Source organism: Otolemur garnettii, unplaced genomic scaffold (genome assembly GCF_000181295.1).
Source record: "Otolemur garnettii isolate 467f Iridium unplaced genomic scaffold, OtoGar3 scaffold00027, whole genome shotgun sequence".
In the NCBI taxonomy this organism is placed as follows: domain Eukaryota; kingdom Metazoa; phylum Chordata; class Mammalia; order Primates; family Galagidae; genus Otolemur; species Otolemur garnettii.
Window position 1 is genome coordinate 12,434,393 of NW_003852422.1, and position 24,815 is coordinate 12,459,207.

Consider the following 24,815-nt stretch of genomic DNA (forward strand, 5'->3'; position numbering starts at 1 on the left):
ATTCCTTACCTAACATTCCACAATCTAAAAAGTTATGTAAACAATATATTTTCACAAACCAGTAGCATAATCATTTGCCAGCAAAATTTGACCACTTATGGGATACTTACAAACTTTATCTCTTCTGGGTAGTCTACATTTTGTTGCAGAAATATATGTATCTATGCTAATTTGTACGGTCTCAGACTCTGTCAATGGAGTTCCAAAACATATAGAATGTGCAACGTTCTTTCTAAAATTCTAAAAATTTAGACTTTGAAAAAACATCTGCCTCCCAGAAACATAAGGAGTCCCAAGCATGTGCCCAACTTTGCTGGGAGCCAGCGAAGTTTTGTGGGTCCTATCACCACAGTTTCTTTAGTCTTTCAGGAAAATAAGAACATGTGGAATATTCTGTGTACCATGGAAAGAAGACATAGCTCTCAGAATAAGATCCTCTACCGAAGGTGGCATAGTAAGATTCTGTCTTAAAAAAAAAAAAAATCCTCCAGATCCTCCTTATGGGAATTTTCTTTGTGGAAGATAATATTTCTTCCACTCTGGATAGTTTGGCAAATAACGAATAAATATTTTTCCTCTAAGGCGATTCCTTTCCATTAAAAGCATCTGACATTGTCTTTTATGGAGGAAAAAAGAATTGGAAAAGGCGAGCCTATTAGCATGAGGGCTACATATGACAAGTACTGGTTGCTTCCCAATCCAGCAACATTAACAATTTATCATATTTAGAAATGGATTCCCTGGATGCAGAATTTATAGACATTTACATCCACAGAAAAGTCGGGGGTGGAGAGGACTTAACTTGGACTATGCTATTTAAGGAGAACAGAATTTGCCCAAGAACACGATGTTCCGAGTTTTGTTGTGCCTGATGATGTAAATAAATGGGTGGTCGGCATTGAACTCATCCTTGTGCTGCAGGATACGTGACCCTGGCACCTCAATGGAATCCCCACCATCTTCAGTGATTTCTAAGCACACTCTGTGAATAACATTTGACAGGGCCACTCCCTTGGTCTCTGACATGCCAGAGAAATCAGATGTCGCCTCGTTAAAGGCATTTTTCAGCCCTAGGTTTTCCAGACTAGCCTTGGAGTCAATACTCTTTTCCACCTTAAATTTTGGAATGGAGAGTTTGACTTTGGTGTTGGCCATGGTGCTGGGATTCATCCACTGCAACAGCGACTCTGAGCTGAGTTGCTTTTCAATCTGAAGAACAAAAAGGAAAAAAGATTATTTTTACTTATCTCTAATGGTAAAGATCTTGTTTGACTAAAGCATAAAATTTTATAAGAAGCCTAGTTTTGAAGCTGTCTGGATAGACTATCCAGCTTTGTTCCCCTCACCCTACAACAATGCTCCCTTGGCACTGAAATTTATGAGGGCAGGGGTTTTGTTTTATTTTGTCTTAAGTTATAGGGTAGCTTTAGAGAAACAAATGTAGGGATTATGATGTTTTATACAGAATAATGAGAAGAACATAACATTAGAAAAGTTTTTATACATATTCTTGAATGCTTATTAAAGTTATGTACTAGATGTGGCATCAAATTTGATAAATTAAAGCTAAAGTTATCCTTTTTTAAATGGGAACTCGAACTCTGAGTCATTCTTTATGGTCACAGGTGGTGAATGCGTATATTTCGGCTGGTTTAAACAATGAGATATATGCAATGGAAGCATAAAATTACTGAGTCATAACATTCTTCATCAAGCAAATCTCAGATTTCTCCTTGTCCTCACACTCTCCCCACTAGTTAGAGGAGAAACACATGTACAACCTAGAACTATTTTCTTGGAGCAACAGTACCCCAGCATTACTCATATGAAACCTCTAAAAATCAGGACCACAGCAAGGTCAAAAGCTGGGCTGTCTGTTTTTTTGTTTGTTTTTGTTTTTGTTTTTGTAGGGGAGAGAACTTTTGTACGCTCTTGCTACTCTATTATAATTACTTTTCAGTGGATATTGTTTGAAGTTTTGGACAAATTATTAGGATGAAAGGATTGTCGTAAGTCACCGTAGTATTTGAACCAACAGGTACACATATTCCCTATTTCAATTTACCACCCATGAGTGGGAGGAAGAGAAAAATACAATCATAACTCAAAAAAAATACATAAAAGGAAACAAATATCTTCCTTCTGTTGCATACATGTTATGGGATGAACCGTGCCACTCAATCCATGTGCCTAAGTCCAAAGTGAAGTGCCTCACAATGTGACATTGTCTTGGAAATAGGATCATTGCAGATGTAATTAGTGGAGATCATCAGAGGGTGGGCCCTAACCCAATGTTACTGGTGTCCTTAGAGAAGGGGGATGTGGACACAGAGCCAGACATGCACACGGGGAGAACGCCACCTGAGGCCCCAGGCAGAGATCAAGGGGAGCATTTACAGGCCTGGGGACACCAAAGAGTACCAGCAACCTCCAGAAGTCAGGGGAGATTGCCCCTCACAGCCCTCAAAGGGCACTAGCCCTGTTGATACCCTGATCTCGGATTTGCAGCCTCCAGAACTGAGAGAAGATAAATTTCTATTGTTTCGGCCACCTAATTTGTGGCACTTTGTTATGGCAGCCCCAACAAACGATACAATATGTATTCTTAAATATTCCTTTCTGAAACTCAAAAGATCATTTTCTGTAGTTCTGTACCGTAAAAAGAAAAAAAGCTGGCGCTCATTTAAAGGTATTTTAGTAAGTTAAGGTAAAATCCAAAACAGCTTAATAGTGGTTCATAGATTCAGGCATGAGAGTGAATTTAAAAAGAGAGAGAATAAAAGCCAGAGAAGGGATAAGGACAGGAATTCAGTTAACGAAGTGATGGATAAAACAGAATGACAACTAAAGTTAAGATGGGGACAAGGTCAGACTGTCCCCTGGAAAGTCAACAAGTAACTGAGGGCAGACTGGAAATCCAGCAAGTGATCCCTGGCGCTTCAAACAGCCTCGTCTTCCTTGCTGGCTAAGGGTTAAGGCCCAGGTGTGGGGAGCAAGAAGGGAAGCCAGGGAGGGCACCTGCCGGAGAGCCCCAGGCAGCAGAGGGGATGCCAAAACTCCATTCACCGGCAGATCAAACCGCTACTTTTATTTAAACCTTATAGTCTGTATAAATATAAATATAACTTTACAATATAAAATACATATACTATATATTATATAGTATAATAGAATCTGTATAACATAAAAATTTGAAGAATAAAATCTCTATTTGTGTGTATGTATTAAGACCCCATAAACGTACAACAAGGAGAGTGAAACTTAATGTAGACCGTGGACTTGAGTTAATAATAATGTAACGATTGTAACAAAAGTACCACACTAATGCAAGCTGCTAATGAACAGGAGGAACTGTAGGACTGCGAGGGGGAGAGGGAGTATGTGGGAGCTCTCCCTACTTTCTGCTCATTTCTATGTAAGCCTGAAACTGCTCTAAAAATTACAGCAAGCCTACTAATTTAAAAACAGAGAAAGAGGCCAGGCATGGCGGCTCACGCCTGTAACCCTAGCACTCTGGGAAGCCAAGGAGGGTGGATTGCCTGAGCAGACAGGTTTGAGACCAGCCTGAGCCAGAGCAAAACCTCATCTCTAAAAATAGCTGGGCACTGCGGTGGGCACCATAGTCCCAGCAAGTCGGGAGGCTGAAGCAAGAGCATCACTTGACCCCAAAAGTTTGAGGTTGCTGTAAGCTATGATGCCATAGCACTCTACACAGGGTGACAAAGTGAGACTCTGTCTTCAAAAAATAAACAAAATAAAAAACAAATAAATAAAACAAAGAAAGAGGGGTGGGAGAGCTTTTGCTCTCACAATAGTGGACTGGCCGGTATATAGCAATTTGGTGCCTGACTGCTGAGATGAGGGAGGTACTCCAGCCTAGAGGTGAGAACATGCCCCCAATCTTCCTGGGCTCAAATCCTAATTCTGCAGACCGCTGAAGAGTTATGAGACCATGGACTAGTTACCTACCCCACCCCTCTATGTCTCAATTCTCTCATTGGTACATAAAAATAGGTAAATGCCTCTCACTCCTTGGACTGTTGTAAGAGTTAAATGAGATCGTGCACACAGGCAACTTAGCTGGTTCTTGATACCTTGTAAGTGCCAGATAAATGTTAGATGTTTTTAATACTAAGGAGTAAAGGTCCCAGAAGGACCAAGGAACTCTTGGGGGTCACTGAGCCAGTGGCAGTGGCAGTAAGGCAGGGCTGTACCCACTTATCACATCCACAAGCAGCTCTGTCCATGCATCACCTTGCCATGGGGTGGGAGGGAGGGGGGTGCACCTTTGTGTAAACACCTGCCTCCTCCTTACCTTCTCCAAGCCTGTTGACTCGTCCTCTATGTCCTTGGGCAGTATGATGACCATGCTGAGATGCTTATTTTCTAAAGGGAGCTCTATGATGCTAGCATTGATACTGTCGATGTTACCCATGCAGAATGTGGCCTCCAGATTCATCATTTGCACTGGTTTGGTGTCTGTCTGTGAAAGGAAAGATTTGGACTGCTTACTTTTCAATTTACACAAGCACAAATATATACACACATATACACACATACACATATATATATAACCATATGTAATATGTATTTACAATACAATATATAATACATATAGATACAAATTTGTTCTTGTTATAGTGTCAAACAGTCATGGCTCCCATCCACTGGGATCCAAACTATACTATACAACCAAAACCTCAGAGACTGTCCTCTGAAAAGTTTATGACTTCTTTTAGAAAGTTCATGCACTTTATAATCCCATGTGTTATACATTACAGGAACTCTATGCAGTACTACAGGGTGTCTCAAAAGCCACCATACATGGGGACAAAATAAGAGATTGTCATTAAATGTACCTTTATTTTAAACATATTCTTTACAAAATTTTAGAAAATACTCTCAACATGTTGGCCACACAAAGCCTTCCCTCCTGGCCATGGGGAACACTTGCCAAGATATCCTTTGTTATGCGTAGGGAGACTTTTGGAACACCCTGTATATCACATAGATAAAACACTGAAAATAAGGTGGTATGGCTGAAAACACGGGCAAAGTCGAAGTTAGTCTTTATAGATGCCTAGAATCATGAGATCTTTAAACCATTCCTGGGGGAGCTAACTTGAAAGTAAATTCTACTGCACATCTGCGTGGGCATCTATACAGCTCTTCCAAACAGAACACCTAATTTTTAAAACTTGCACACAGCAGGACAACACCATATTTGTTTTGACCTCTCTGTCAGTCTTTAGCTTGAATCCCCCACTCCTCCCAGGACTGGTTCTTCATCTGCCTGAGCAGATGAAGACACTCTGGATTGGAAATAAGAACCTTGAGTTTTAGTCCCAAATGTGACATAAACAGATGCTATGACCCTGAACATGTCATTTAACCTCTCTGGGCCTCAGTATCTTTCTCAGTGGAATGAGAAAATTGGTAAATTCAGAATAATAGTTACCACTTGGGAGGAAGAACGAGAATGAGGATGGGGTGGTGAGACACCGCCAAGGCAGTGGAACTGTCCTTATATTTTTTTCTTTTAGATATCTGAAATTAATGAGGCAAAATATTAAGTTTACAAAGTTGGCTGATAGATAGATTGGAATTTGTCTTATTATTCTCTATAATTTTCTGAGGGTTGGAACTTTTCATGACTTTAAAAAATGAGAATGTTTAAAAATACTATTTCTAAGCTCCTTTGAGCTCCACTGCACACCCTACAACAGACCCATGAAAGGGTCTTACTGCCCAGGTCTTTAACTATAGGTGCCACCCAGGCCTTTCCTTCTCTCTGTCCCCATTACTATCTCACCTCTTGTCTTTGCTCCAGAGGTAACTGATTGGCTCAAGGTAAATTCATTCATATAAGAAGTAAAAATTAAGCCGGGCACAGTGGCAGGGGTGCCTGTAGTCCCAGCAACTCAAGCGGCTGAGGCAAGAGGATGGTTCACGTCCAAGAGTTTGAGGTTGCTCTGAGCTATGACACCACGGCACTCTACCCAGAGTGACAGAGTAAAACTCTGTCTCAAAAAAGGAAAAAAAAAAGTAAAAGACTGATCTAAATTGTATGTAATTTATTACCTTGATATAAACTTCCCATGAGATTTCTGCCTGTCCACTAAATCTCTCTGGGGGGAAATGTCAAGCTTCGTATCAGGCCTGTGAGGACAGCACTGCAGGAAAACTTCTATCTGGGATCTTTCAACAGCAATCTGAACCTTAACCTTCCTTATTTTACTTTTTTACCTGCCTCTACTTGAACACTTGCCACAGAGTTAGAAACATTTATTTAGGTGATTGTCTTTCCACTTGCCGCCCCCCACCCCCAACTAGAATATAGTTAAAGCAGAATCCATGTCTTATTTTCTGGGTATGTCCCAGCTCACTAAGTATTTGGCTGCTAAATAATTGTAGATTTTAAGTCTATGTATCACCAGAAGTAGAATGTGGTAGACAAAACATGTTACTTTTGAAATCAACTGATAATTCTTGCTGAGCCACATTCCTTCCCCCTAAAGAAAGATACTATCTAAAAATATATTCATCCTAAAGAAATTTGTCTAGAAATCTCATCAAGTTTGATTGCTAACAGGTTCTGGATTTACTCTTGTAGCTCCCAAAAAGTATCATTAGTTTTACTTATTACTACTGAATATGGGTACAGTAATTTATTTTCTGAAACACAAGTCAAGACACTTCTGAAACCAGGGCCAAATAAAGACTATGTATCCCAGAAAATAGAGTACCATTGCTTCTCAGCCTTTTGGCTAAAATCAAGTGTAGAAAATACAGTACCATATATATACAAATATATGGAAATACATTTTGTCAGGACAGATACTATACTAAATACATATCTTTTTTTTAATTTTCTCTATACATGTACATGTGTTTATTTAAATAAAATATTTATTTTATTTTTGCCTTCACAACCTTAAAGAGGCTTAAAATTTAATAACAATAACGATGTTTAAGATAAGGACTAGAAACAAAAACCTTGTAAAGAATGAACGAAGATAAATACATTCAGAAAAGAAACCAGATGATTGCTGCAATGAAATATTGAGCAGTAATAATAATGCAAAAAAAGTAACATTCACATTGTCAGATAAAAGTATGTCTATCATAGAATGCTTTGACTCTGATATATATCTTTTCACTCTAAATATATGTCTTAATATAACTTAAATATAAATATAATATAACTTCCCTAATTTAACCTAACTCTTAAAGGATACACCATAGGACATGGGAAAATGTTTAGTGATGTGAAAGGATTCAACAAAAGTAATAACATCTGCAAGCAAAAAGAGGGTGTGTCCCCACACATGCTTGAGTAGCACTTTATGGCTTTATTAAATGAAACACTGAGAGATCAATGACATTTCAAATCCTCGTTAATTCTGCTCATAGAGTCTGAGTTTCCAGGATCTGATACAACATAACTTTATGATTTAATAACAAGAATAAAAGAATAGCCCACATCCTTCCTCCCTTCTCAAAGACACTCATTAACACCTTATTAAAAGCAAAAACTACAAAGACACAAAAGTCCATGTTCCACTCAGTGACTAGTACAACATTTTCATGATGTTCCTTCCACCCTGGCCTTAGGGCCTTGAGAAGAGGCCCTGTTAACATGTTTCGGGTTTCATTTAAACACAGTCAGGCCGCCTATGCCAGCCCAGCCCAGGGTAGAGAGCCAACCACCAATCAAATGGCAAGAAAGGCCACAAGGACACCATCAGGGCTGCTGGGGCCAACACCCCTCCCCAACTCACAGCAGAAGCTGTATAAAGTCACATTTCATGTCAGCTCCAGATAAAAGCCATGCTTGAAACTCAAAGACTGGTGTGTGAAAAACACAAAGTCTGAAGAGTCTAAGGTTGTATCCCTAGAATCTCAGCCACACCTCTTGTGTACAAGGTCAGTCCTGTCCCTACAGTCAGCATTGAGGAGACCACTGCCACAGGAAGCTAAGTGCAGGACAAGGAAATAGGAGGTCTTCCTGGCTCACCACCCCAACACCAACATTCTGGGTATTTTGAATGGGTAGCAATAGTAGTTGTTATTCTGTTCAGGTGAAAATGCCCAACAGACTTTGCATAGGGACCACTAGTAGCACCAAAGGCCAAACAGCTTTTGTCGGCTGACCCTTAGGAATTGATTGATCACTCAGCAAATTTGCTGAGCATGTATTGTTATGTCAGAGACATGGGCAGGAGTTGCAGGCACTAAGATATATAAGCCATTGTCCCTGCCCTTAAAAAGCCCCTGTACTATGGAGATCTAGGTAAGTAAAAAGTTAGATTTCACTGTGGAAAACACAGTCAGGGAAGGGAGTATGAATAAAAACTCCAGGGAAATAAATAAAAGAGTAATAGAAGCCAGCTAACCCAAGTATAAATTGCATCTTGAAGGGCTTTTCCTCCTGAGTTTTAGCATTAAGAAGGTGCAACTATTGACATACTTGGCAAAAACAAAAGCGATTGATGCTAGGTACTCAAGGTGCTGGGAGAAACATGAAATCTAAAACTGATGCAGAGAAACTGAAAGGTAAATAATCTGCCTTCAAGTTTTGTGCTAACTGAAGTATTTCTTTGAGTCTGGATTCTTAACACAAGTCCGATCCCACCAAATGAGACTGCATCACATCATCATATCAATTCCTCAGTTTTCCTGTTCTCTAAGGAAATGAGTCAAATATCCAGTCTCATTTTGGTTGAATTTACAAAATAAATACTTTATCTGTTTCTATTAATTATTTTTGACATATTTACCTCACTAGTATTAATGAGACTGGCCTGCTCTGATTCTTCCCCCAAATCACTTACCCGTTGTTCTTTTTTTTTTTACAACCAACAAGTATCTCAAAGCATCTTATAAATTATAAATTAAAATACCAGAACTTCTATTTCACTATCCATAGGTGAGAAATTGAGATCATGAAGAAGTAAATCAATCAGGAACAAGATTTGCAAATGGTCAAGTTTCCATGATGATCCAAAGGCCTCTCACAGATAGGGTTGGAACTGTCTTGCTAACGTTCCCAAATACTTGTAGCTATTTTCTACCTGATGATTTTGCTTCCCCCACTGGGTTGTAAGTTCTATAAAGTTTCACTCAGGCCTCTGAAGACATTCTAGAAAGAAGTGAAAGAGGGTCTCTGGATTATAGTTCTCTTTCCATCTCTTGCCACCCAGCTGTTCATCCCAGGAAAGGCACCTCCTATTCCTGCAGATCCCTCATTGGAATGAGCCCTTATGCCCTTCTGTTGCTATTATTTTTTACATCTATAATTTGGATCCTTTACTACCCCATGCTGCCTCATATACCTTGTTGACTCTGAAAGGATGTTCTTTCGTTTCCGACTCAGGAAATTTCTTCATCCACTTTCCAACAAAGTAGGCAGCATTAACCATGAGGATTTTAGTCTGGTCATTCACACTGTTGTCAGCTAAAATGCTCTCAAAGTGGCCTGCAAGGATTTTAGAAAAACACAAATAGCAGAGTTATTATTCCAAACTACATCTGATATTTGCAGGCATATTTTTTTCTCTGAGTATTTACCACTTTCTAGTATCATATCCCTTAAAGTCTGGTGTCCCAGAGCATTTAATTTTAGAAGGACTCTTTTCCTTTCTTCTACCTTGGATTTAACAAAGAGGTCATGGAAGAAGAGTGGAGAGAAAAAAAAAGACAAGAACTAAGAAGAAAATCCCAGTTATCACATTTAAATGTCTATTCTGTGTCAGGCAGTATGCAAGGTATTTGATACATATGATATCATATGTGTATTGGTCCCTACTTTATAGATGAGCAAGCTGAGATTCATCGGTGATGTTAAGTCACTGGCCTAAGATGACATACAAGCAAAAGGAGGTTCAGATTCAAAGCCAGGGCTTTCTGACTCCGTAGCCTGAGTTCATGAATGAACATGCATAATCATTGGCTTTACATCTGGCCCTGTGCTCAACATTTTCCCATATATTATCTCATTTTTTCACAACAGTCCTATAAGGCAAAGATTATTATCCCCATTTTATACTAATAGACTGAGGCTTAGAAAGACCAAGTGGCTGTCCTAGTTCACTCAGCTGGAAAGTATGTCTGAAGGCCCTCTCCTTCACCCCATAGCCATCCACCCACTTCCCCAACTGCACTCCTTGCAGGCAGGCTGTGTGCCTCAATATCACCTGAAATCACTATGAGATTCAAACATAATTAATTATTAGAGAGCTCAAATCCCCAGTAGCCAAAATAGTTCAAGGGTGATAATACCTTAATAAAAAGAACTTCTCGCATTTGAACAGCATGTGAATTTTTTACAAAATGTTTTCATTTACCTAAATTTCTGATTTTCACATCAATGTCCAGGGTCCACTTCAACAGTTCTGTGACCTCTGTATGAAGGGCCATATGTTTGACTTAATATTCAGCTATCACCATCTTAAAATTCTTATTAAATTTTTAAATAAGGGACCATGCATTTTCAGTTTTGTGCTGAACCACACAAATTATTTAGCTGGTCTTTCCAAGCTAAATGATGTGTTAAAGCTCTGTCAGTGTCATTGAAGAAACTGGAAGAGCAAAGATGGATGGAAGCTAGTCACTAACACAGCTTCAACTTAAAACCCGAGCATCTAACCTCAAATTCACAAGGCTTTTCACAAAATTACTTCCCCTTAGCTCGGCACCCGTAGCACAGTGGTTACAGCGCCAGCCACATACACCGAGAGTGGTGGGTTCAAACCTGGCCCCAGCCAGCTAAACAACTGCAACAAAAAAAATAGCTGGGCATTGTGGCAGGTGCCTATAGTCACAGCTACTTGGGAGGCTGAGGCAAGAGAATCGCTTAAACCCAGGAGTTTGAGGTTGCTGGGAGCTGTGACGCCACAGTACTCTACTGAGGGTGACATTATGATCACCATTAAGATGGTGAAATAAAAGCCCCTTTGAGAGAAAATACAATTTAGAAATTCTGAAAGCAAACCTATTTCGCAGCAATTTAAACAGGTGCTGCTTTTTGCTTTTAATTTTTTACATTGTGCTTAACCTGATGTTACTTATACCAAAGCTGCTTCTTTACATATGAAACTAAAGGAATGTCAAATAAAGTATATTTTTATATATGATATGTATGTATGCATGTGCGTGTGCTCGCATGTGTATCTATGGGTACCATTTGTTGGTTTACATTACCTAATATGGTCCTCACAGCAACCTGGTAAAAATTAGATCACGTACTATATGGCCCATGTTACAGTAAGTTGAGGCTCCATTTGTAAATGTAATTGCAATGCAGTTATAATATAATACAGTTAATAAATCGCTGTCCTTGGATTTGAATCTACATTAAGGTGACCAGACGTCCCCTTTTGGCGGGACAATCCCAATTTCTAACAATTTGTCCAGCCTCCTACGGCATTTTTTTAAAAGTCCCGATTTTTGGAAAGAATGCACAGCAAGCTAGGGAACGGGACAAGGGGAAGGGAATATAGGGTTTTTGGCTGCTGAAAGGTTAATGTAACTCCATTTGGGAATGAAGAGGTTAATATAACTTCATTTGGAAATGAAAAGGCTCATGTAAACGCCCTACTCCCTCCTGGGCAAGGTCACCCAGGTGGAATCCGTATCAGAAGGATACTGGCTCCCTCCCTCATTTCTAGGCAAGGACAGTGAGCTCAGAAGGAGCCAAACTGTCTGGAACAAACAAGTAGCCCCCCCTCACCCCCAGTTTAAAGTGACCAGACGTCCCACTTTTGACGGGACAGTCCCAATTTTTAATAATTTGTCCCACTTCCTGCAGCATTTTTTAAAAGTCCCAATTTTTGGAAAAAATGCATGACAAGCTAGGGAATGTGGGAGAACAGGAAGGTAATATACGGTTTTCGGCTGCCATGTGGCTATTTCGCCAGGATATGAGTTTTATATATTTTTTTAATTTTATAATGTTAAACTTTAATAATAACAAATAATCATTGAGAACTGATTATCGAGAACTGCTTATCAAAGTTTGCATTGTTGTCAGGCCCCGAACCCCAGCCCCGCCCCCGTCAGTGGTGTCCCGCTTTACCACTGTTAAAATCTGGTCACCTTAATCTAGATGCTGAGTGAATCCCCAGTGTTTTGTACACCCTCACCCTGCAGTTACCGCCCTGAGAGACCCCTCCCCTCCTGAATCAGCCCAGGATGGCCGGTGCGGTCGTTCCCACAGGAAGGGAGTCTCCCTTGCCCCGGAAGTGTATCTCCGTCTCTCCGGAGAAGACCCCGATTGCGCATGCGCTTTTCGCCTTCGTGAGTAGGTGCTTTTTCCCGGTGAGTCCTTCCCTATACCGATATAAATATATCCCTTGGGGAGGGGGACATAGTGACTGATTAAACTCAAAATTCTCTTAGCTTCAATTCCTTTCTAGTAAGAAAGACGACTCACTGGGAATTTTAATGGAGGGAAGAGGCGTGGAGAAGGGAGACGCCGCGGGAAGCGCCGCCTGCCTGAGCTAGAGGCGGACGGGAGGTGCTGTGAGAGCAGCGGCCAGCAGGGGGAGCCGTGGCGCTGAGGACAAGCTTCCACGGAGATTTATTTTGTTTTTTCTGTGGCTGGAAGTTTGCCTAGGATCCCATGTCCTTTTTTCCATCATAAATTTGTAGAATTTTTCGAGGAAGCGGCGTTGGGGATCATAAAGTCAAGTCCCTACGTTTCCAGATTTTAAAACCGGCTGTATGATATGCCCAAAGTCATACTTTGTTAAAGGCACAGCTGGGACTCCCCTAAGGTATGCGGCAAGTCGAGGGAGATCAAGGCCAGTAGAACTAAAACCAAAGCACCAGCAATTACTGCCAAGTGGAGAGATGATGCAAGAAATACCCAGAAATCCAAGTTGTTGACATGACTTGACAGGACAAGAATCTAGCTTGTGTACAAAAATATTAAGAAATCCTCCAGATGTTCATTTATTTAATGCTTGGAGCAAGGATTCATAGAAAGTAGTTTCTGTGTACTTAGAGATTTATAGCAGAACAAGTGAAGGGTACTTGCCATCTGTGAGATCCTTAATTGAATTGTTGATCTGACCTTTCGTTTCTTCCAATTTATCTTTGAAGTCTACTATTTCCAGTTCTTTTGCATAGGGTCTCTTAGTACAGCTGATGAACTCCTGAAAAACATGCAGTTCATAAAATCACAAAGTACCTGAAGTCTATAGTAAAGCTATTGCATTGTCACACCGTTCTAGAAAAAGGATTCTTTCTCTTTGGGGGGGGGGGGGGGCTTTTTTTAAAAAAAAAATTTAAGATTAATATGAGGGTACAAATGATTAGATTATAATGTTAGCATTTTGGGGGCAAAGTCTCTGTTATAGGTGTTCTGCACACCCAGGAGGTGTGCCACAAAAAGTTTCTTAAACACCTATTCCCATGGATCAATAACACTGTATGAATTGAAACCTCTTGTAGAAGTCAGTGGATTTTCTTTGTATCGGGCTTTTTTTTTTTTTTTTGCAATTATAAGACAATTCCAATTATTAAATGCATCCACCAATTTAGTATCTGCTTTGGGGAAAACAAAAGAAACGCTGTGTTAAATATACCCAATTATAATATGGACTCCAATATCAGAAACATTAAAATGTTCTATATATATTTTCACATATATGTTAGGATAGAGAAAATGTGTAGAAAAGAGAATTATGAGCAGAAAACTCTTGTCCTCCCTGAAATAAGTAAGTATTCTACAGGCTCTGGCTACTCAAAGTGTGATGCAAGGTGGCACTACAGTATCACCTGAGACCTTGGTAAGAATGAAGAGCCTCAGGCCCCAGCCCAGGTCTGCTGAATCAGAATGTGCATTTTAAGAAAACTTGCAGGTGTTTTATCTACACATTAAAGTTAGGAAACAGTGCTATAGAGAACAGAGCAGTGGCTCTAAGACTTAATACTTGGTAAAAGTACAAAACCCTAAGTCCCATCTCCACTGACCTTGATTTAAGAACTCTGAGGCCAAGAATTTGCCCTTTTAACCCACAGGTAGTTCGGATGCAGGTGGTCCTACACAGACCACACTTGTTTAGACCATTAGCTGATAAATTTGCAGATGTTAAACAACCAACAGGAGCAATAGAAAGCAGTCTTTAAAAAATATTTACAACTCTTGGCCTGGTTGAAATAATTCCAAATATTGAATGAAAGTTCAACAAAACTAAACATAACTTTAATAAATGTCATGTTAGTCATTTCACTTCTAAGCACAAGGCTCCTTGAGTTTCTTAAGAGAAGCTACAGCCTCAGCCAATTAACTTCAGTTAATTGCATACCAACGCTGGGCCTGACTGTTGCCATTGACTGAGAGAGCGGGTGCTAGCTAAGAACATCAGAAAGCTGAAGGGCCTCCATTGTCCTCACTGCCACAACAAAAATGTATTAATCAGCGCCTTAAGGATCAGCCAGGGAGCTTTTAGAAATTTTCCATTTTCAGGCTCCAAATCATATCAAGGGTTTTTTTAGTTCCCCAGGTGATTGTTGGAACAAAAATGATTGTGTATATATGTCCTTAAGCAACAATAACAAACTCACAACCTTATGTGGTTACCCATGTCCTCAAAAGATCTCAAACAGAAAAACCAATACCTGCCACAGAAAGGTGTAAAACTGTGAATAAATCTTTAACTGGGAGTCTAGCTTTTAGATTTGGAAAGCTTGAAATTCTGGCAATCCAAACAGGAAGTAAATAAACTCTATATGACTAGAGGGAGACCCTCCATGTATTCTAGAATGTTGGTTATGTGTTTCAAATTTTAAAAATACTGTGACATACTCTGGGGCCAAATGTAAGTAACACAGTGTTTTCTGTATCATTCCTTCAAGATACGGCTGATCTTAAATACACAGAGCTGCCTTGTATAGACATCCATCTCACCACCTAGTAAAACAAACAGAACCAATTTGTGACTAATAAAAATTGTTGATTCATAGCTGTTTTTCTTATTGATTTTGAGGAACATAAGAACATTGTGTGCCTAAACAAATTAGGTGGTGAGCTTAAAACATTGTCCCAGGCCATATGCCCTAGAGAAAAAGAGTAAAATATTTAAATCATGAGCTGTCTTATACTCCTTGTCCAAATAAACAAGCAGATACATTTCTTAGAGAGTCAATAACTACATTCTCCATTCTCTCAGAGGACACTAAAAGGAAAGGTAAGATTTATGAGTGTTTAAGAGGGAAGGGGAAGCCCACAGCTTCTCTATATTTTGAGCTAGAAGATGTGACTACAATTGATTCCCACTGTATTTGACCATTCCACGGAGTTTAACTTATCAAGCCTCAAATAATAAATAAATACTCTAGAAACTCACTGATAGAAGTTATAAGTCTAACAATGCAAAAGTGCTACTCTAGGTTTTAAAAAAATGTTAGATCATGCTAATTGCTTTAAATAACTTACTGTTGAAGGATTCAGGGATTTGTCTACATACAGCCGCTTGATTAGTTTCAGTGAGTAAAAGGAACTGAGTTTGTTGACATCCGATGTTATTGTTTGAAATCCAAAAGGCACATCTTTGACATTCTCAAAGTGAAGAACCTATTAAGAGAAAAATCCATTACCCAGAAAGCACTGCCCCTTCCCACTGAAGTGGACACATAACAATAGACGGTCTGGGGTGGGGGGGGGTAACTAAGTCTCCCTGCTGAGTTGTTCCCATAAAGCAAGGCTTCTCGGCCTTGGCACTGTGGACATACTGGGCTAGAGAATCCGAGGTATTGCAGGGGGCTCGGCAGCATCCTGACCTATAGATGCCAGTAGCACTCCGCCCCTTTCTTTTCTTTTTTTTGTTTTTCAGTTTTTGGGCGGGGCTGGGTTTGAACCCACCACCTCCAGTATATGGGGCTGGGGCCTTACTCCTTTGAGCCACAGGCACCACCCAACTCTGCCCTTTTATGTAGCAACCAAAAATGTCTCCAGACATTGCCAAATGTCCCCAGAATGGGAAGCAGAGGACAAAATTTTCCCAGTTGAGAAACAGGACCCCAAAGATAGTTTTCCTGATTCATTAGAGGGAAAATTTGTCCTTTCTTCAAAGTGATGCCCTTACTGCTCACACAGAAAGACTTTCAAACTTGAAAAAAGATGAAGCAGGTTATAATTTCTAGGCAAATTTAATGCCAAGAGAGATAATCATTAGGCAGACATCAGATTCCAGGACGGAAGCAGCTCTAGGCAGAGTATCTTCTCCTTCTAGATGCTTCCACAAGAGCCAGATGAACGGACATGCCATGTATGACAGGCAACCACAGCACATGCTGGGCTGCCCTGGGTGCCCAGCCTTTGATTTCCAGCCTTCGCCTACTAGAAATAGAATCTTGTCCAACTCTTCAGAGCCTTCTTTTCCCCTCTGTGAAATGGACTGAGAGTACTAATATCCTGAGTTGTGAGGAAGATTATGCTTTTTTATGTAAAATACCTAAAATATCATATGGATTCAAATTATTAATTATTTTTATACTAATATCCTAAGCCATTTCAAGCCAGCATGCTCTCATTTGCAGGACTGAAATCCTTTTATTTTGGTCCTGACATTGTTTTTGTTCCAACCAGTTACATTCCAGCATCTTCTCCTGGCGCCACAAAATGTGATGTCAGCATAAGATGACTCTCTTCACACCATAACCCATAATGGCCACACCCTGATGCCACACCTCAGGTAACGCCACCAAACCAGCACATTGTGAATCACAGTGCCTCGGCCTGGCAAGGTCAAATTGGCTGGTCCCAGGTGGTTCATAACTCTCATGTCTAATGATGGGGAAGGAGACCAGAAAACGAAAGGGTCCAGGAAACTGCTGAGGAATCAATTTCATGTACTGAGAAGATCTTTGTTATGATTTGGGAACATCCCACTCCCAGGTGTTTCTCTTTTTCTGCCCTTTCTCTAACAGAAGATGAAGTATGAGCAGTGGGAGATGGAGTAGGGAAGGCAGGGTGGGGAGTTCAGGGTGAGGACAAATGAGAAGGTGCGTCGCTTCCTGGGACCAAAGCTGCTCCCTCAAGTCCCACGTGTAAATGCTTCACCCTGACCTTAATAACATTTGGGGGTCATACTTTCTGGGGATTTCTAGATCCAAGAAGGTGTTCACTTTTCAAAGGCTTATAAGCTCATGGAAAAAGGATTCCGTTGAAATTAGAATGAAATGAAATTAGAAGCACATTCACCTATTATCAGAAAGTACATGAGATAAAATAGACCAGTCGGGGAAAGCATCTCATTTGAAGCTCTGAGAACTTTACAAAACTAGATAATCAACCACAGCCAAAAAGGAATCCTAAAAAAATGATACATGTTCCTGGATTTACAAGGAAGTTATGTCCTGATCAAACTGTTGTTAAGTTGAAAATATCTCAAGTCAAAATGAAAAGCATGTGATTACCTGGCAGATCTCCAAGTGCTCCATCACAACCTGGGGCCTGCTTTAAATATGGGTTGCAAGACCCGTAAATGAACTTTCACATTTAAAAATAGATTAAGAGAGTCCTGGAACTGCCACACCTCTCAGTCCTGAGCAATTCTGACCACAAAGTCTCCATTTCTTACCCTATGTACTGCCTTTAGGTTTTAATAACAGTATTCCCACTTAAAGAAGAAATAAGGCATGGTGTTTACCTGTCCAATTTCACTTGCTGTGTCCCCTTTGGCACCAACTTGAGCAAGTGATAGAGAGGTGGAGAGACAAATTGGAGAAAAAATTACGTTGCCCACTGGGTCCTTTTCACACAGTTGTTTAAAAAGATCAACAGCAAAAGCGGAGTTTGCCAGTTGCAGGGCATCCATGGTGAGCCTGGAAGCAAGAGCAAGGGAGAAATTAATTTCTAGACCATCTTTAAGGTGCTCTAACTTCTTTCTGCCAACACAGTAAGAATTCTGTTTCAACAAAATAGTGATCTTGAGTAGGAAAGAGAGAGGAACTTTTAGTAAATTCAAAAAGCAAGCCAGTTGGGGTCCAGAAGGTCCCCTGGGTCGCAGATTTGCCTGGAGTCTCCAAATGGGCCTGCTCAGCCACGTGCCACTTGACAGGAGCCCACAGGTCACACCTGTTCTTCAGCAAGTGGCCAGAGGAGTTGACAGCACTAATCAAAACTGGCTTTATTTATCGCACATTGTTTCATTCAGGATTTCAGTTAAACGATACAAAATTGAAATTTGTAATGATTAAAAACAATCAAATGACATAAGTTTTGTGTGGTTCAATTTAATATTTAGCAAGTGTTATGGGTCAAGTTGTGTCCCCAAAAAAGGTCTGTTGAAATCCTAATCCCCAGTGCCTGTCAATGCAAGCTTATGTGGAAATAGGGTCTCTGCTGGTCCTTCACTAAGTAATTCAGATGAGGTCACACTGGAGTTAGCTGGGCCTCATCCAGTGTGACTGGTGTCCTTATGAGAATAAAAGGAAAGACAGAACCAGACAAGCAGAGAGGGCAGCTGATGAGACGCCAGGAAGCATGCCCTGTGATAGGGGAGGCAGAGGTGGGAGTGATGCTTCTGCGAGCCAAGAAATGCTAAGAATCGCTGGCAACACCAGAAACTAAGAGAAAGGTGTGGAATAGCTTCTCCCCTGAAGGCTTCCAAGAGAACACCGGCCTGCTGACATCTTGATTTCCAAGCACTGGCCTCCAGACGTGGGGGAGAATAGAACTGTGGTTGTTTTAAGCCACCCAGTTCGTCCCTTGACCTTGGCAGTCTCTAAAACCCTCTCGGGGTCCACGAGATCAAAACTGTTCCCATACTAATACTTAGACGTTATTTGCCTTTTTTACTCTCCCTCTCTCACAGACACAGTGGAGTTTTCCAGAGGCTATGTGATATGTCTTCTAGGGAGCCAAACACTGAAGAAATTTGCAGAAATGAAAAACAATGTCGCTCTTCTTCCTGCGATTTTTTGCTTTAGAAAATATTTATTTTATGAAAGTGTTATTCATATTGGCATATAATAGTTACATTGTTGTTATGTTTAAATAGCAATTATTTCAAAGTTTTTCCAGTTGGAATTTCTAGTTTAGTAAATACTGATAGATATAATACACACTTTAAAATAAAAAAACAACTCTTTGAGGTCCTCAGAGTAATTTTTAGGTGAATAAAGTAGGCCTGAGGTTGAGAAAGATTGAGAATCACTGTCCTAATGAGAGGTCTACCTGCCTATTTAGTCTAGGAGTTACTGGTTGACTCCCAAGCCCCTGGGCAACTTCAAACAGTCAGGGCTGCTGCTTTTTCTGGAAGCAACGCTGAGCTGCGTAGATTCCCAAGGCTTTGCCTGACCCCAGGACAGCATGTTCTCAGGGAATTCACTTGATATTACTACCCCTGGGTGATTAGGGCATGGACCAGGGCCAGAAACTTTCCTCCTAACAGTCAGACCCACACACACAGATGGAGAGCAACTAGAACCTCCAAGGTCCTCATGTAGGACGCGCACCCTGGTGTCAGAAAGCGAACTCCTCTAGGCAGAAGCTTTCCCTTCGCCAGGCCCCAAGAGTGTGTTGGAGCCAAATGCACGAACAGGATGGTAATTTGCACCTTGTTCCTGGAGAGAAATTCAAAGCGCAGACATGAAAATAAGAGCTAGGAGTGGGCCCCTGGTCTTCAAATATTTCTTTAGAATTCTCCCTCTTATGGGACCTATGGCTTGTGTGTCGAATGGGCTCAAATACATATCTCCGAGTCTGAGGAGGTTCATTAGCAGAATGTTTTGTTAACCCGGTCCTACTCCCTGCTCATCTCCACTGACTTACTCCTCTCTATGTCCCTGATCAGTACAGCTAGTGCACTCAGCCCAGTGTTCCCATCACAAATCTCCCAAAACATAACCTGAAGTCCGGGTGGGCGTCTTTTCTTTAGCATCCCCACATCCTTATTCCTTCACCTCTTGGTGCAGGGCCAAGAGCCAAGGGGTGACTCACACCCGGTGGAAGCTGACCAGTGCGAGGCGTGTCCTGACACCGGCAGAGTGTACAGAGACAAAAATGGAGGCCTGTGGAGAGTTTCCACCTGCCTGCCCACCATGGGGATACTAAAGAAACCTCTGCACTTTTGGAACAGACTTTCAGAATAAGAAGCCTGGCTTCCTCCAGAGTGAATCTCACACTGATAATGCTGAGTTTGTCTACACCTAAAACTCAGCATGTACACAGAGTCATGAGCTGTGTCTTCACCAACCAGAAAAGCCTAAACCCAGATCCCTCCAAGCTCTTAACACTGCCACAACTTGCAGCCCAATTACACGGATAATAGTATGAAAATACACAAACTATGCTTTAACGAACACAGTAGTTCTCCCCAGCAGTATTTGCTACTCTCCAGAAGAGAAATTAGAATAATTTTGCATCGTCAATAACCAACTATACTTTTTATGATGTCCTTTGTGTAGAAAAACTTTAACACCTTGTTCTAATCTGCTGAGGGAATTTCACTGCAAACACCTAGAAATAGATCCTAGAAGGAAATGTTCATTTTACCATTTCGTTCAACCAGAGCATCATTCATTTAAACATTTTGGGATACACTTAGCCTAAGTGACTCTGTAAATGCAAGATCACTATGGCTTCTACCACAGTTCATTACACAATACTGCTAACACTGTGTTGCAGCTCAAGACTTAGACCCAGGTCCTTACTGGGGAATGTAGATCAGTGCACACCTAACATCCCGCCAGCTGCAGACCCTCCCAGGCACGGCGTCCTCAGTGCATGAGTGCAGACAGTTCTGCCTTCCTGATCCTGGGCTGACTGGCTCACTTCTCAAAAACTTCTCCTTCAGGTTGGAAAGGGCAGGCAGGCCTTACTATCTGAGTTCCCAGCTAAAGAAGCATTGTTGATGCTGGCCAAAAGATCAAGAAAGGTCAGGAAGGGAAATTTTTGTACTGGCAAACAATCACCCACTAAGTAATCAAATATTGCATAGTAAACCTGATCGGTTACTCATAATTAGTCCCAAGTGACCTAAAAACACTCTTGAAGATGATCTGGTCTAAGGTAACTCAAAGGATAACATTGGCCACAACAACTGCTACCTCACTGTGTTGCAAGACAATCAAAGCATTTAAACACATCTCAGCAATATTAGCAATACACACCCAAGAAAAAGCACCAAGTTCCAACATGGACAATTTTGTATAATCAAATGCTACAAAAATTGTAGGAGCAAGAGATTAGCAATTCCTGTATGGTAAATTTGCATGCCTAAGGATTTCTGTTCAAAGTTCTAAAAATCCCTACAATTTTTTTTTCTTCCATTTTTTCACCTTGTTTCAGAAATGTCTTCTTTCCTTTCATGAAAATGCTGTAATAATGTTAACAAAGAGAATTTCATTTATATTGTTTTTGTTGTATTACATAAGTGTAGTTGGTAAGACAATTTCATTTATCTCTAGAACACAGAAAACTGTACATCTTTTAGTTGCTTCCAGGTTTAAAAGGGACTTTTATTTTAACCAGAGAAAGGTGGGATGGGCTTATTTTAAATAGTAATGTGGATGCAGTTTTAAGAATCTATTTCAGAGTGTTTTTATAATATGGCCTAAAATCATAAACCTTTAAAGTGGGACAAGATCTTAGAGAGGATCTAGGCAGGCCCCACCTCTCCATTTGAGAGATTAGGCAGATGAAGATGAAGTAAGTCTCCCAGGCCACCCCCGCAGGGAGTGGCAGAACCAGCCCGGGAATTCATTTCTTCCAGCCTGGGCCCTGCCCACCACACCTCACCAACTGCTTTCTTGGTAATTTCATCTTTGCTGGCATATGTTCTCAGAACTCTATAGAGTTCTAAAAATTTTACACGTCTTAATTATCCTTTAAAAAATACCAAGATATCCTGTGTGCGACACAAAATGTTTTCCCTCTGATTTTCCTGCTTGAAGGAGCTCTTTCTTGCTCTCTTTGTGCCACTGATGCTGCACACTCTCAATGTTGCATTGCTTTTGTCTAACAAGTATTGACTAGTACCTGTGTGTCAGTCAGTGAGGTAGGCGACAAGAAATCCAAGGTCAACAGGAGCTCCTGCCCCCAAGGAGCTGTCAGCTAGTGGCCTGATAAGTGTGACGAGTGTTTTGCTGAGGTGCACAAGTTACCACGGGAACCCCCAGCAGCTCACCTATCCTGGAAGCCTCAGTGTCACATCGTCACGGACAGTAACATCTCGGTAAGTCACACTAAAGGTGAGTCGTAAAGGGTAAGTAGCAGTGAACCAGGCACAGACCTATGCCACAGAGGCCCGGCACTCTTCAGAGACTGTAAGCAGCCCCAGATGGATGAGATGCCTGTACTAGGATGGCAGAGGGGGTGCTCACTCCTCCAGACTTACAGGTTGTCACTGGTCCCATATGAGGATTTCCTAAGTGTTTAATGCATCTAAGCCAATGATCCTCAAACTTTTAGTCTGTGGACCATTTGGCTGAGATAAAGGCTGTCTGGATAGGGTGACTATGGGTGTTCCACTCTGCCTGGGACAGTCCTGGCTTACTTCTCTTGTCCTGGCATTAGTAACACTACCCCTTTTATGCTCAAGCATGTTCTGATTCGAACAATGTTTATCCTACCTAGAGACCATCAACTGCACACAGCACAGCTGTATGCATAGTGTTTTCATCCATTAAAAACTAACTTTTCACTGAGTTAAGGCATTGTACATATCAGCCTAGGCTGGGTCATTTTATAAATGGAGATGTGGTAAAAAAAAAAAAAAAAACCAAAACTTTGGTGTAACTGATCCTGGCAATATTTGTATGGAATGCCTAAAAACATGTCTCTGTTGCCCACATTCTAACTCTGTGAGGAGAAACAGTAGTGCCAGGTAAAGAAAGTAGATTTTACAGCTTCTGCAGCGTGAAAGAATGTTATGAGGGTAAGTGAAGTGTTTAAGTCAGTAAACATCCATGCAAAGTGCTGTGTGGGTGAGCAAGTTCAATGCTGCTATTTGTAATAAGGTTAATTGCTTTACTTTCCCATGGCAGGGGAGCCTCTGCTTTCCTCTGATTTTCTGAAGAATCCCATCTGCTCTGGTGTCTTCGAAGCCTGACCTTGACATCTGCCCCACCCAATAGATGCCTAACGGTAAACTCAGAGCCAGACTCAGCAGAGACGCTGTGACACAGAGTTGCTGGGACCACATAGCCTCAAAGGCAATCTGCAACCAAAGGGATTGAGACCACGCAATTCAAAGTGCTAGGAAGCGAAGATACAAAGCTGTTAACTCATTTTCCATGGAAAACCCTTTCTTCAGACAGGCTTCCATCTCTCCCCATCAAGGACTCACCAAACACTCGCACCGACTGGCAGGGACTGGGGTTAGAAACCCACCTAAGGGTACTGAAAACCTCCTGGGAGATGCAGAGAGTGGAAGATGCGAAGCGAACCCGTGTGTCGTAGAACCATCCTGAGCTGCAAGCTCGGAGGCTAATCTGTGTGACTTTGGACAACACTCACCTCTCTGCCTTCTCCCCATCTACAAAATGAGGGGGCTGAAATGTGTCTAAGAGCCTCGAGCTCCAACAATCTGATTACAAGTCTACGGAGGTGCCTGGCATGTTAAATTGGTTTTTACTATGATTCACTTAAATGAGGCCATTAAAAAAATGTAGAGCCTAGGAATAAGAAACTACAAACAGCCTAATTTTAAAAGTCCAAGAAATACACATCTGAAATGTGTGACCTGTTTACAGTTATGCTGAAACCCAGAAAGGCAGAGGGAGAATGCTTTCTGCCCGGAAGAAGGCAGTTTCAAGTAGATGAACACTAATCCGATGCCTTAAAATGCATAAAAGAAGAGCAATTCGTAAGTCTGAATCTCAGCCCCACATGTCCATCCAGGAAGATGAGCCATAGATGAAAATATTTCTCAAATTTCTCCAGTTTTTTATACCACATCCCTTCAGAAATGAACATTGTCAAATTCATTCTGAGTTCCAGATTAGGGCTGAAAATGTCCTCAGAAATATTTTCCCTTCGACAAATCGATCACTCCCCCACCCGCACCACCCAAACCTCCTGGCCACATTATTTCTTCATAGTCTCACCTTATATGGTTATGTGATTTGACTCCCTTAATGCCCAAAAGGCTGGGAGCTGGAAGTGCTGCCAAGGTAGGGATGAGAGGCGACAGTACCGAGGCCAACAACTTATCCTTTAAAATAGCCCATTATGTCCACCCCCTTCACCATCTCCAGAGAGCTCAAACAACTGCTTTATGATTGCCGTAAGAAGAAAAATCGTCCCACTTTGCTTACCTGGAGTTACAGTTATCCCGGAAAATGCGTGGAGAAGGAAAAGGCAAGTGAGGAGCACAAAGACCTGGAGATAGGCACAACCCTCTCCTGGCCGAAAGAGCAGCTGGCTCACCTGCATGGCGCCCCGCCCATCGTGGCCACGCCCAGCCTGCCGCTGGCTCACCTGCACCGCGCCCCGCCCACCGTGACCACGCCCACCGCTGCACCCTGGCTCTTACTCACGCCGCTTGGCAGCTTCTCCATGATTGAAAGAAATGATTCAGGCTGAAGTTGCTGTTATCTGCACAGCTTCCAAAGGCCTCCAACATGTTCAGACAGGAAGGGGCTGTCGGCAGATCCTGCTTTGGGCTAAATACATACACAATGGGAACATAAAGCCAACCCTACTGGCTCACGCTGGGCCGGAAGGTGAAATATTACGGGAAATAAAAGGAATATACGATGAGAGTAATACTACAAACTTCAACAGGTTAGTGGCACAAAACCTTCATCCTTTACATGTAAACTGCAGTAGCTCATGCTGTGTAAGATCATAGAGAGAAATG

The 24,815-nt window shown here is 41.3% G+C and overlaps 1 protein-coding gene across 1 annotated transcript; it reads right to left on the reverse strand.

Moving 5' to 3' along the window:
* Window positions 1–490: 490 nt before the first annotated feature.
* Window positions 491–24,378, reverse strand: SERPINB5 (serpin family B member 5). Its single transcript, XM_003788412.3, has 7 exons — window positions 24,271–24,378; window positions 17,658–17,832; window positions 15,443–15,580; window positions 13,040–13,157; window positions 9,336–9,478; window positions 4,316–4,483; window positions 491–1,209 (listed from the first exon to the last, which is right to left on the reverse strand). Exons 2-7 carry the CDS (start codon window positions 17,823–17,825, stop codon window positions 817–819), a joined length of 1,128 nt encoding a protein of 375 aa, XP_003788460.1. The 5' UTR covers window positions 17,826–17,832; window positions 24,271–24,378; the 3' UTR covers window positions 491–816.
* Between the last annotated feature and the right edge of the window lie 437 nt (window positions 24,379–24,815).

Bases quoted from the DNA above. Each gene is read 5' to 3' on its own strand.
- SERPINB5 (XM_003788412.3), bottom strand. From the start codon at position 17,825: ATGGATGCCCTGCAACTGGCAAACTCCGCTTTTGCTGTTGATCTTTTT. The intron at 9,479-13,039 runs GCAAGTACCCTT...AAATCCTTGCAG, and splicing joins AATTAAGGATCTCACAGATG to GCCACTTTGAGAGCATTTTA. The intron at 1,210-4,315 runs GTAAGGAGGAGG...TTTGTTCTTCAG, and splicing joins AGTCAACAGGCTTGGAGAAG to ATTGAAAAGCAACTCAGCTC.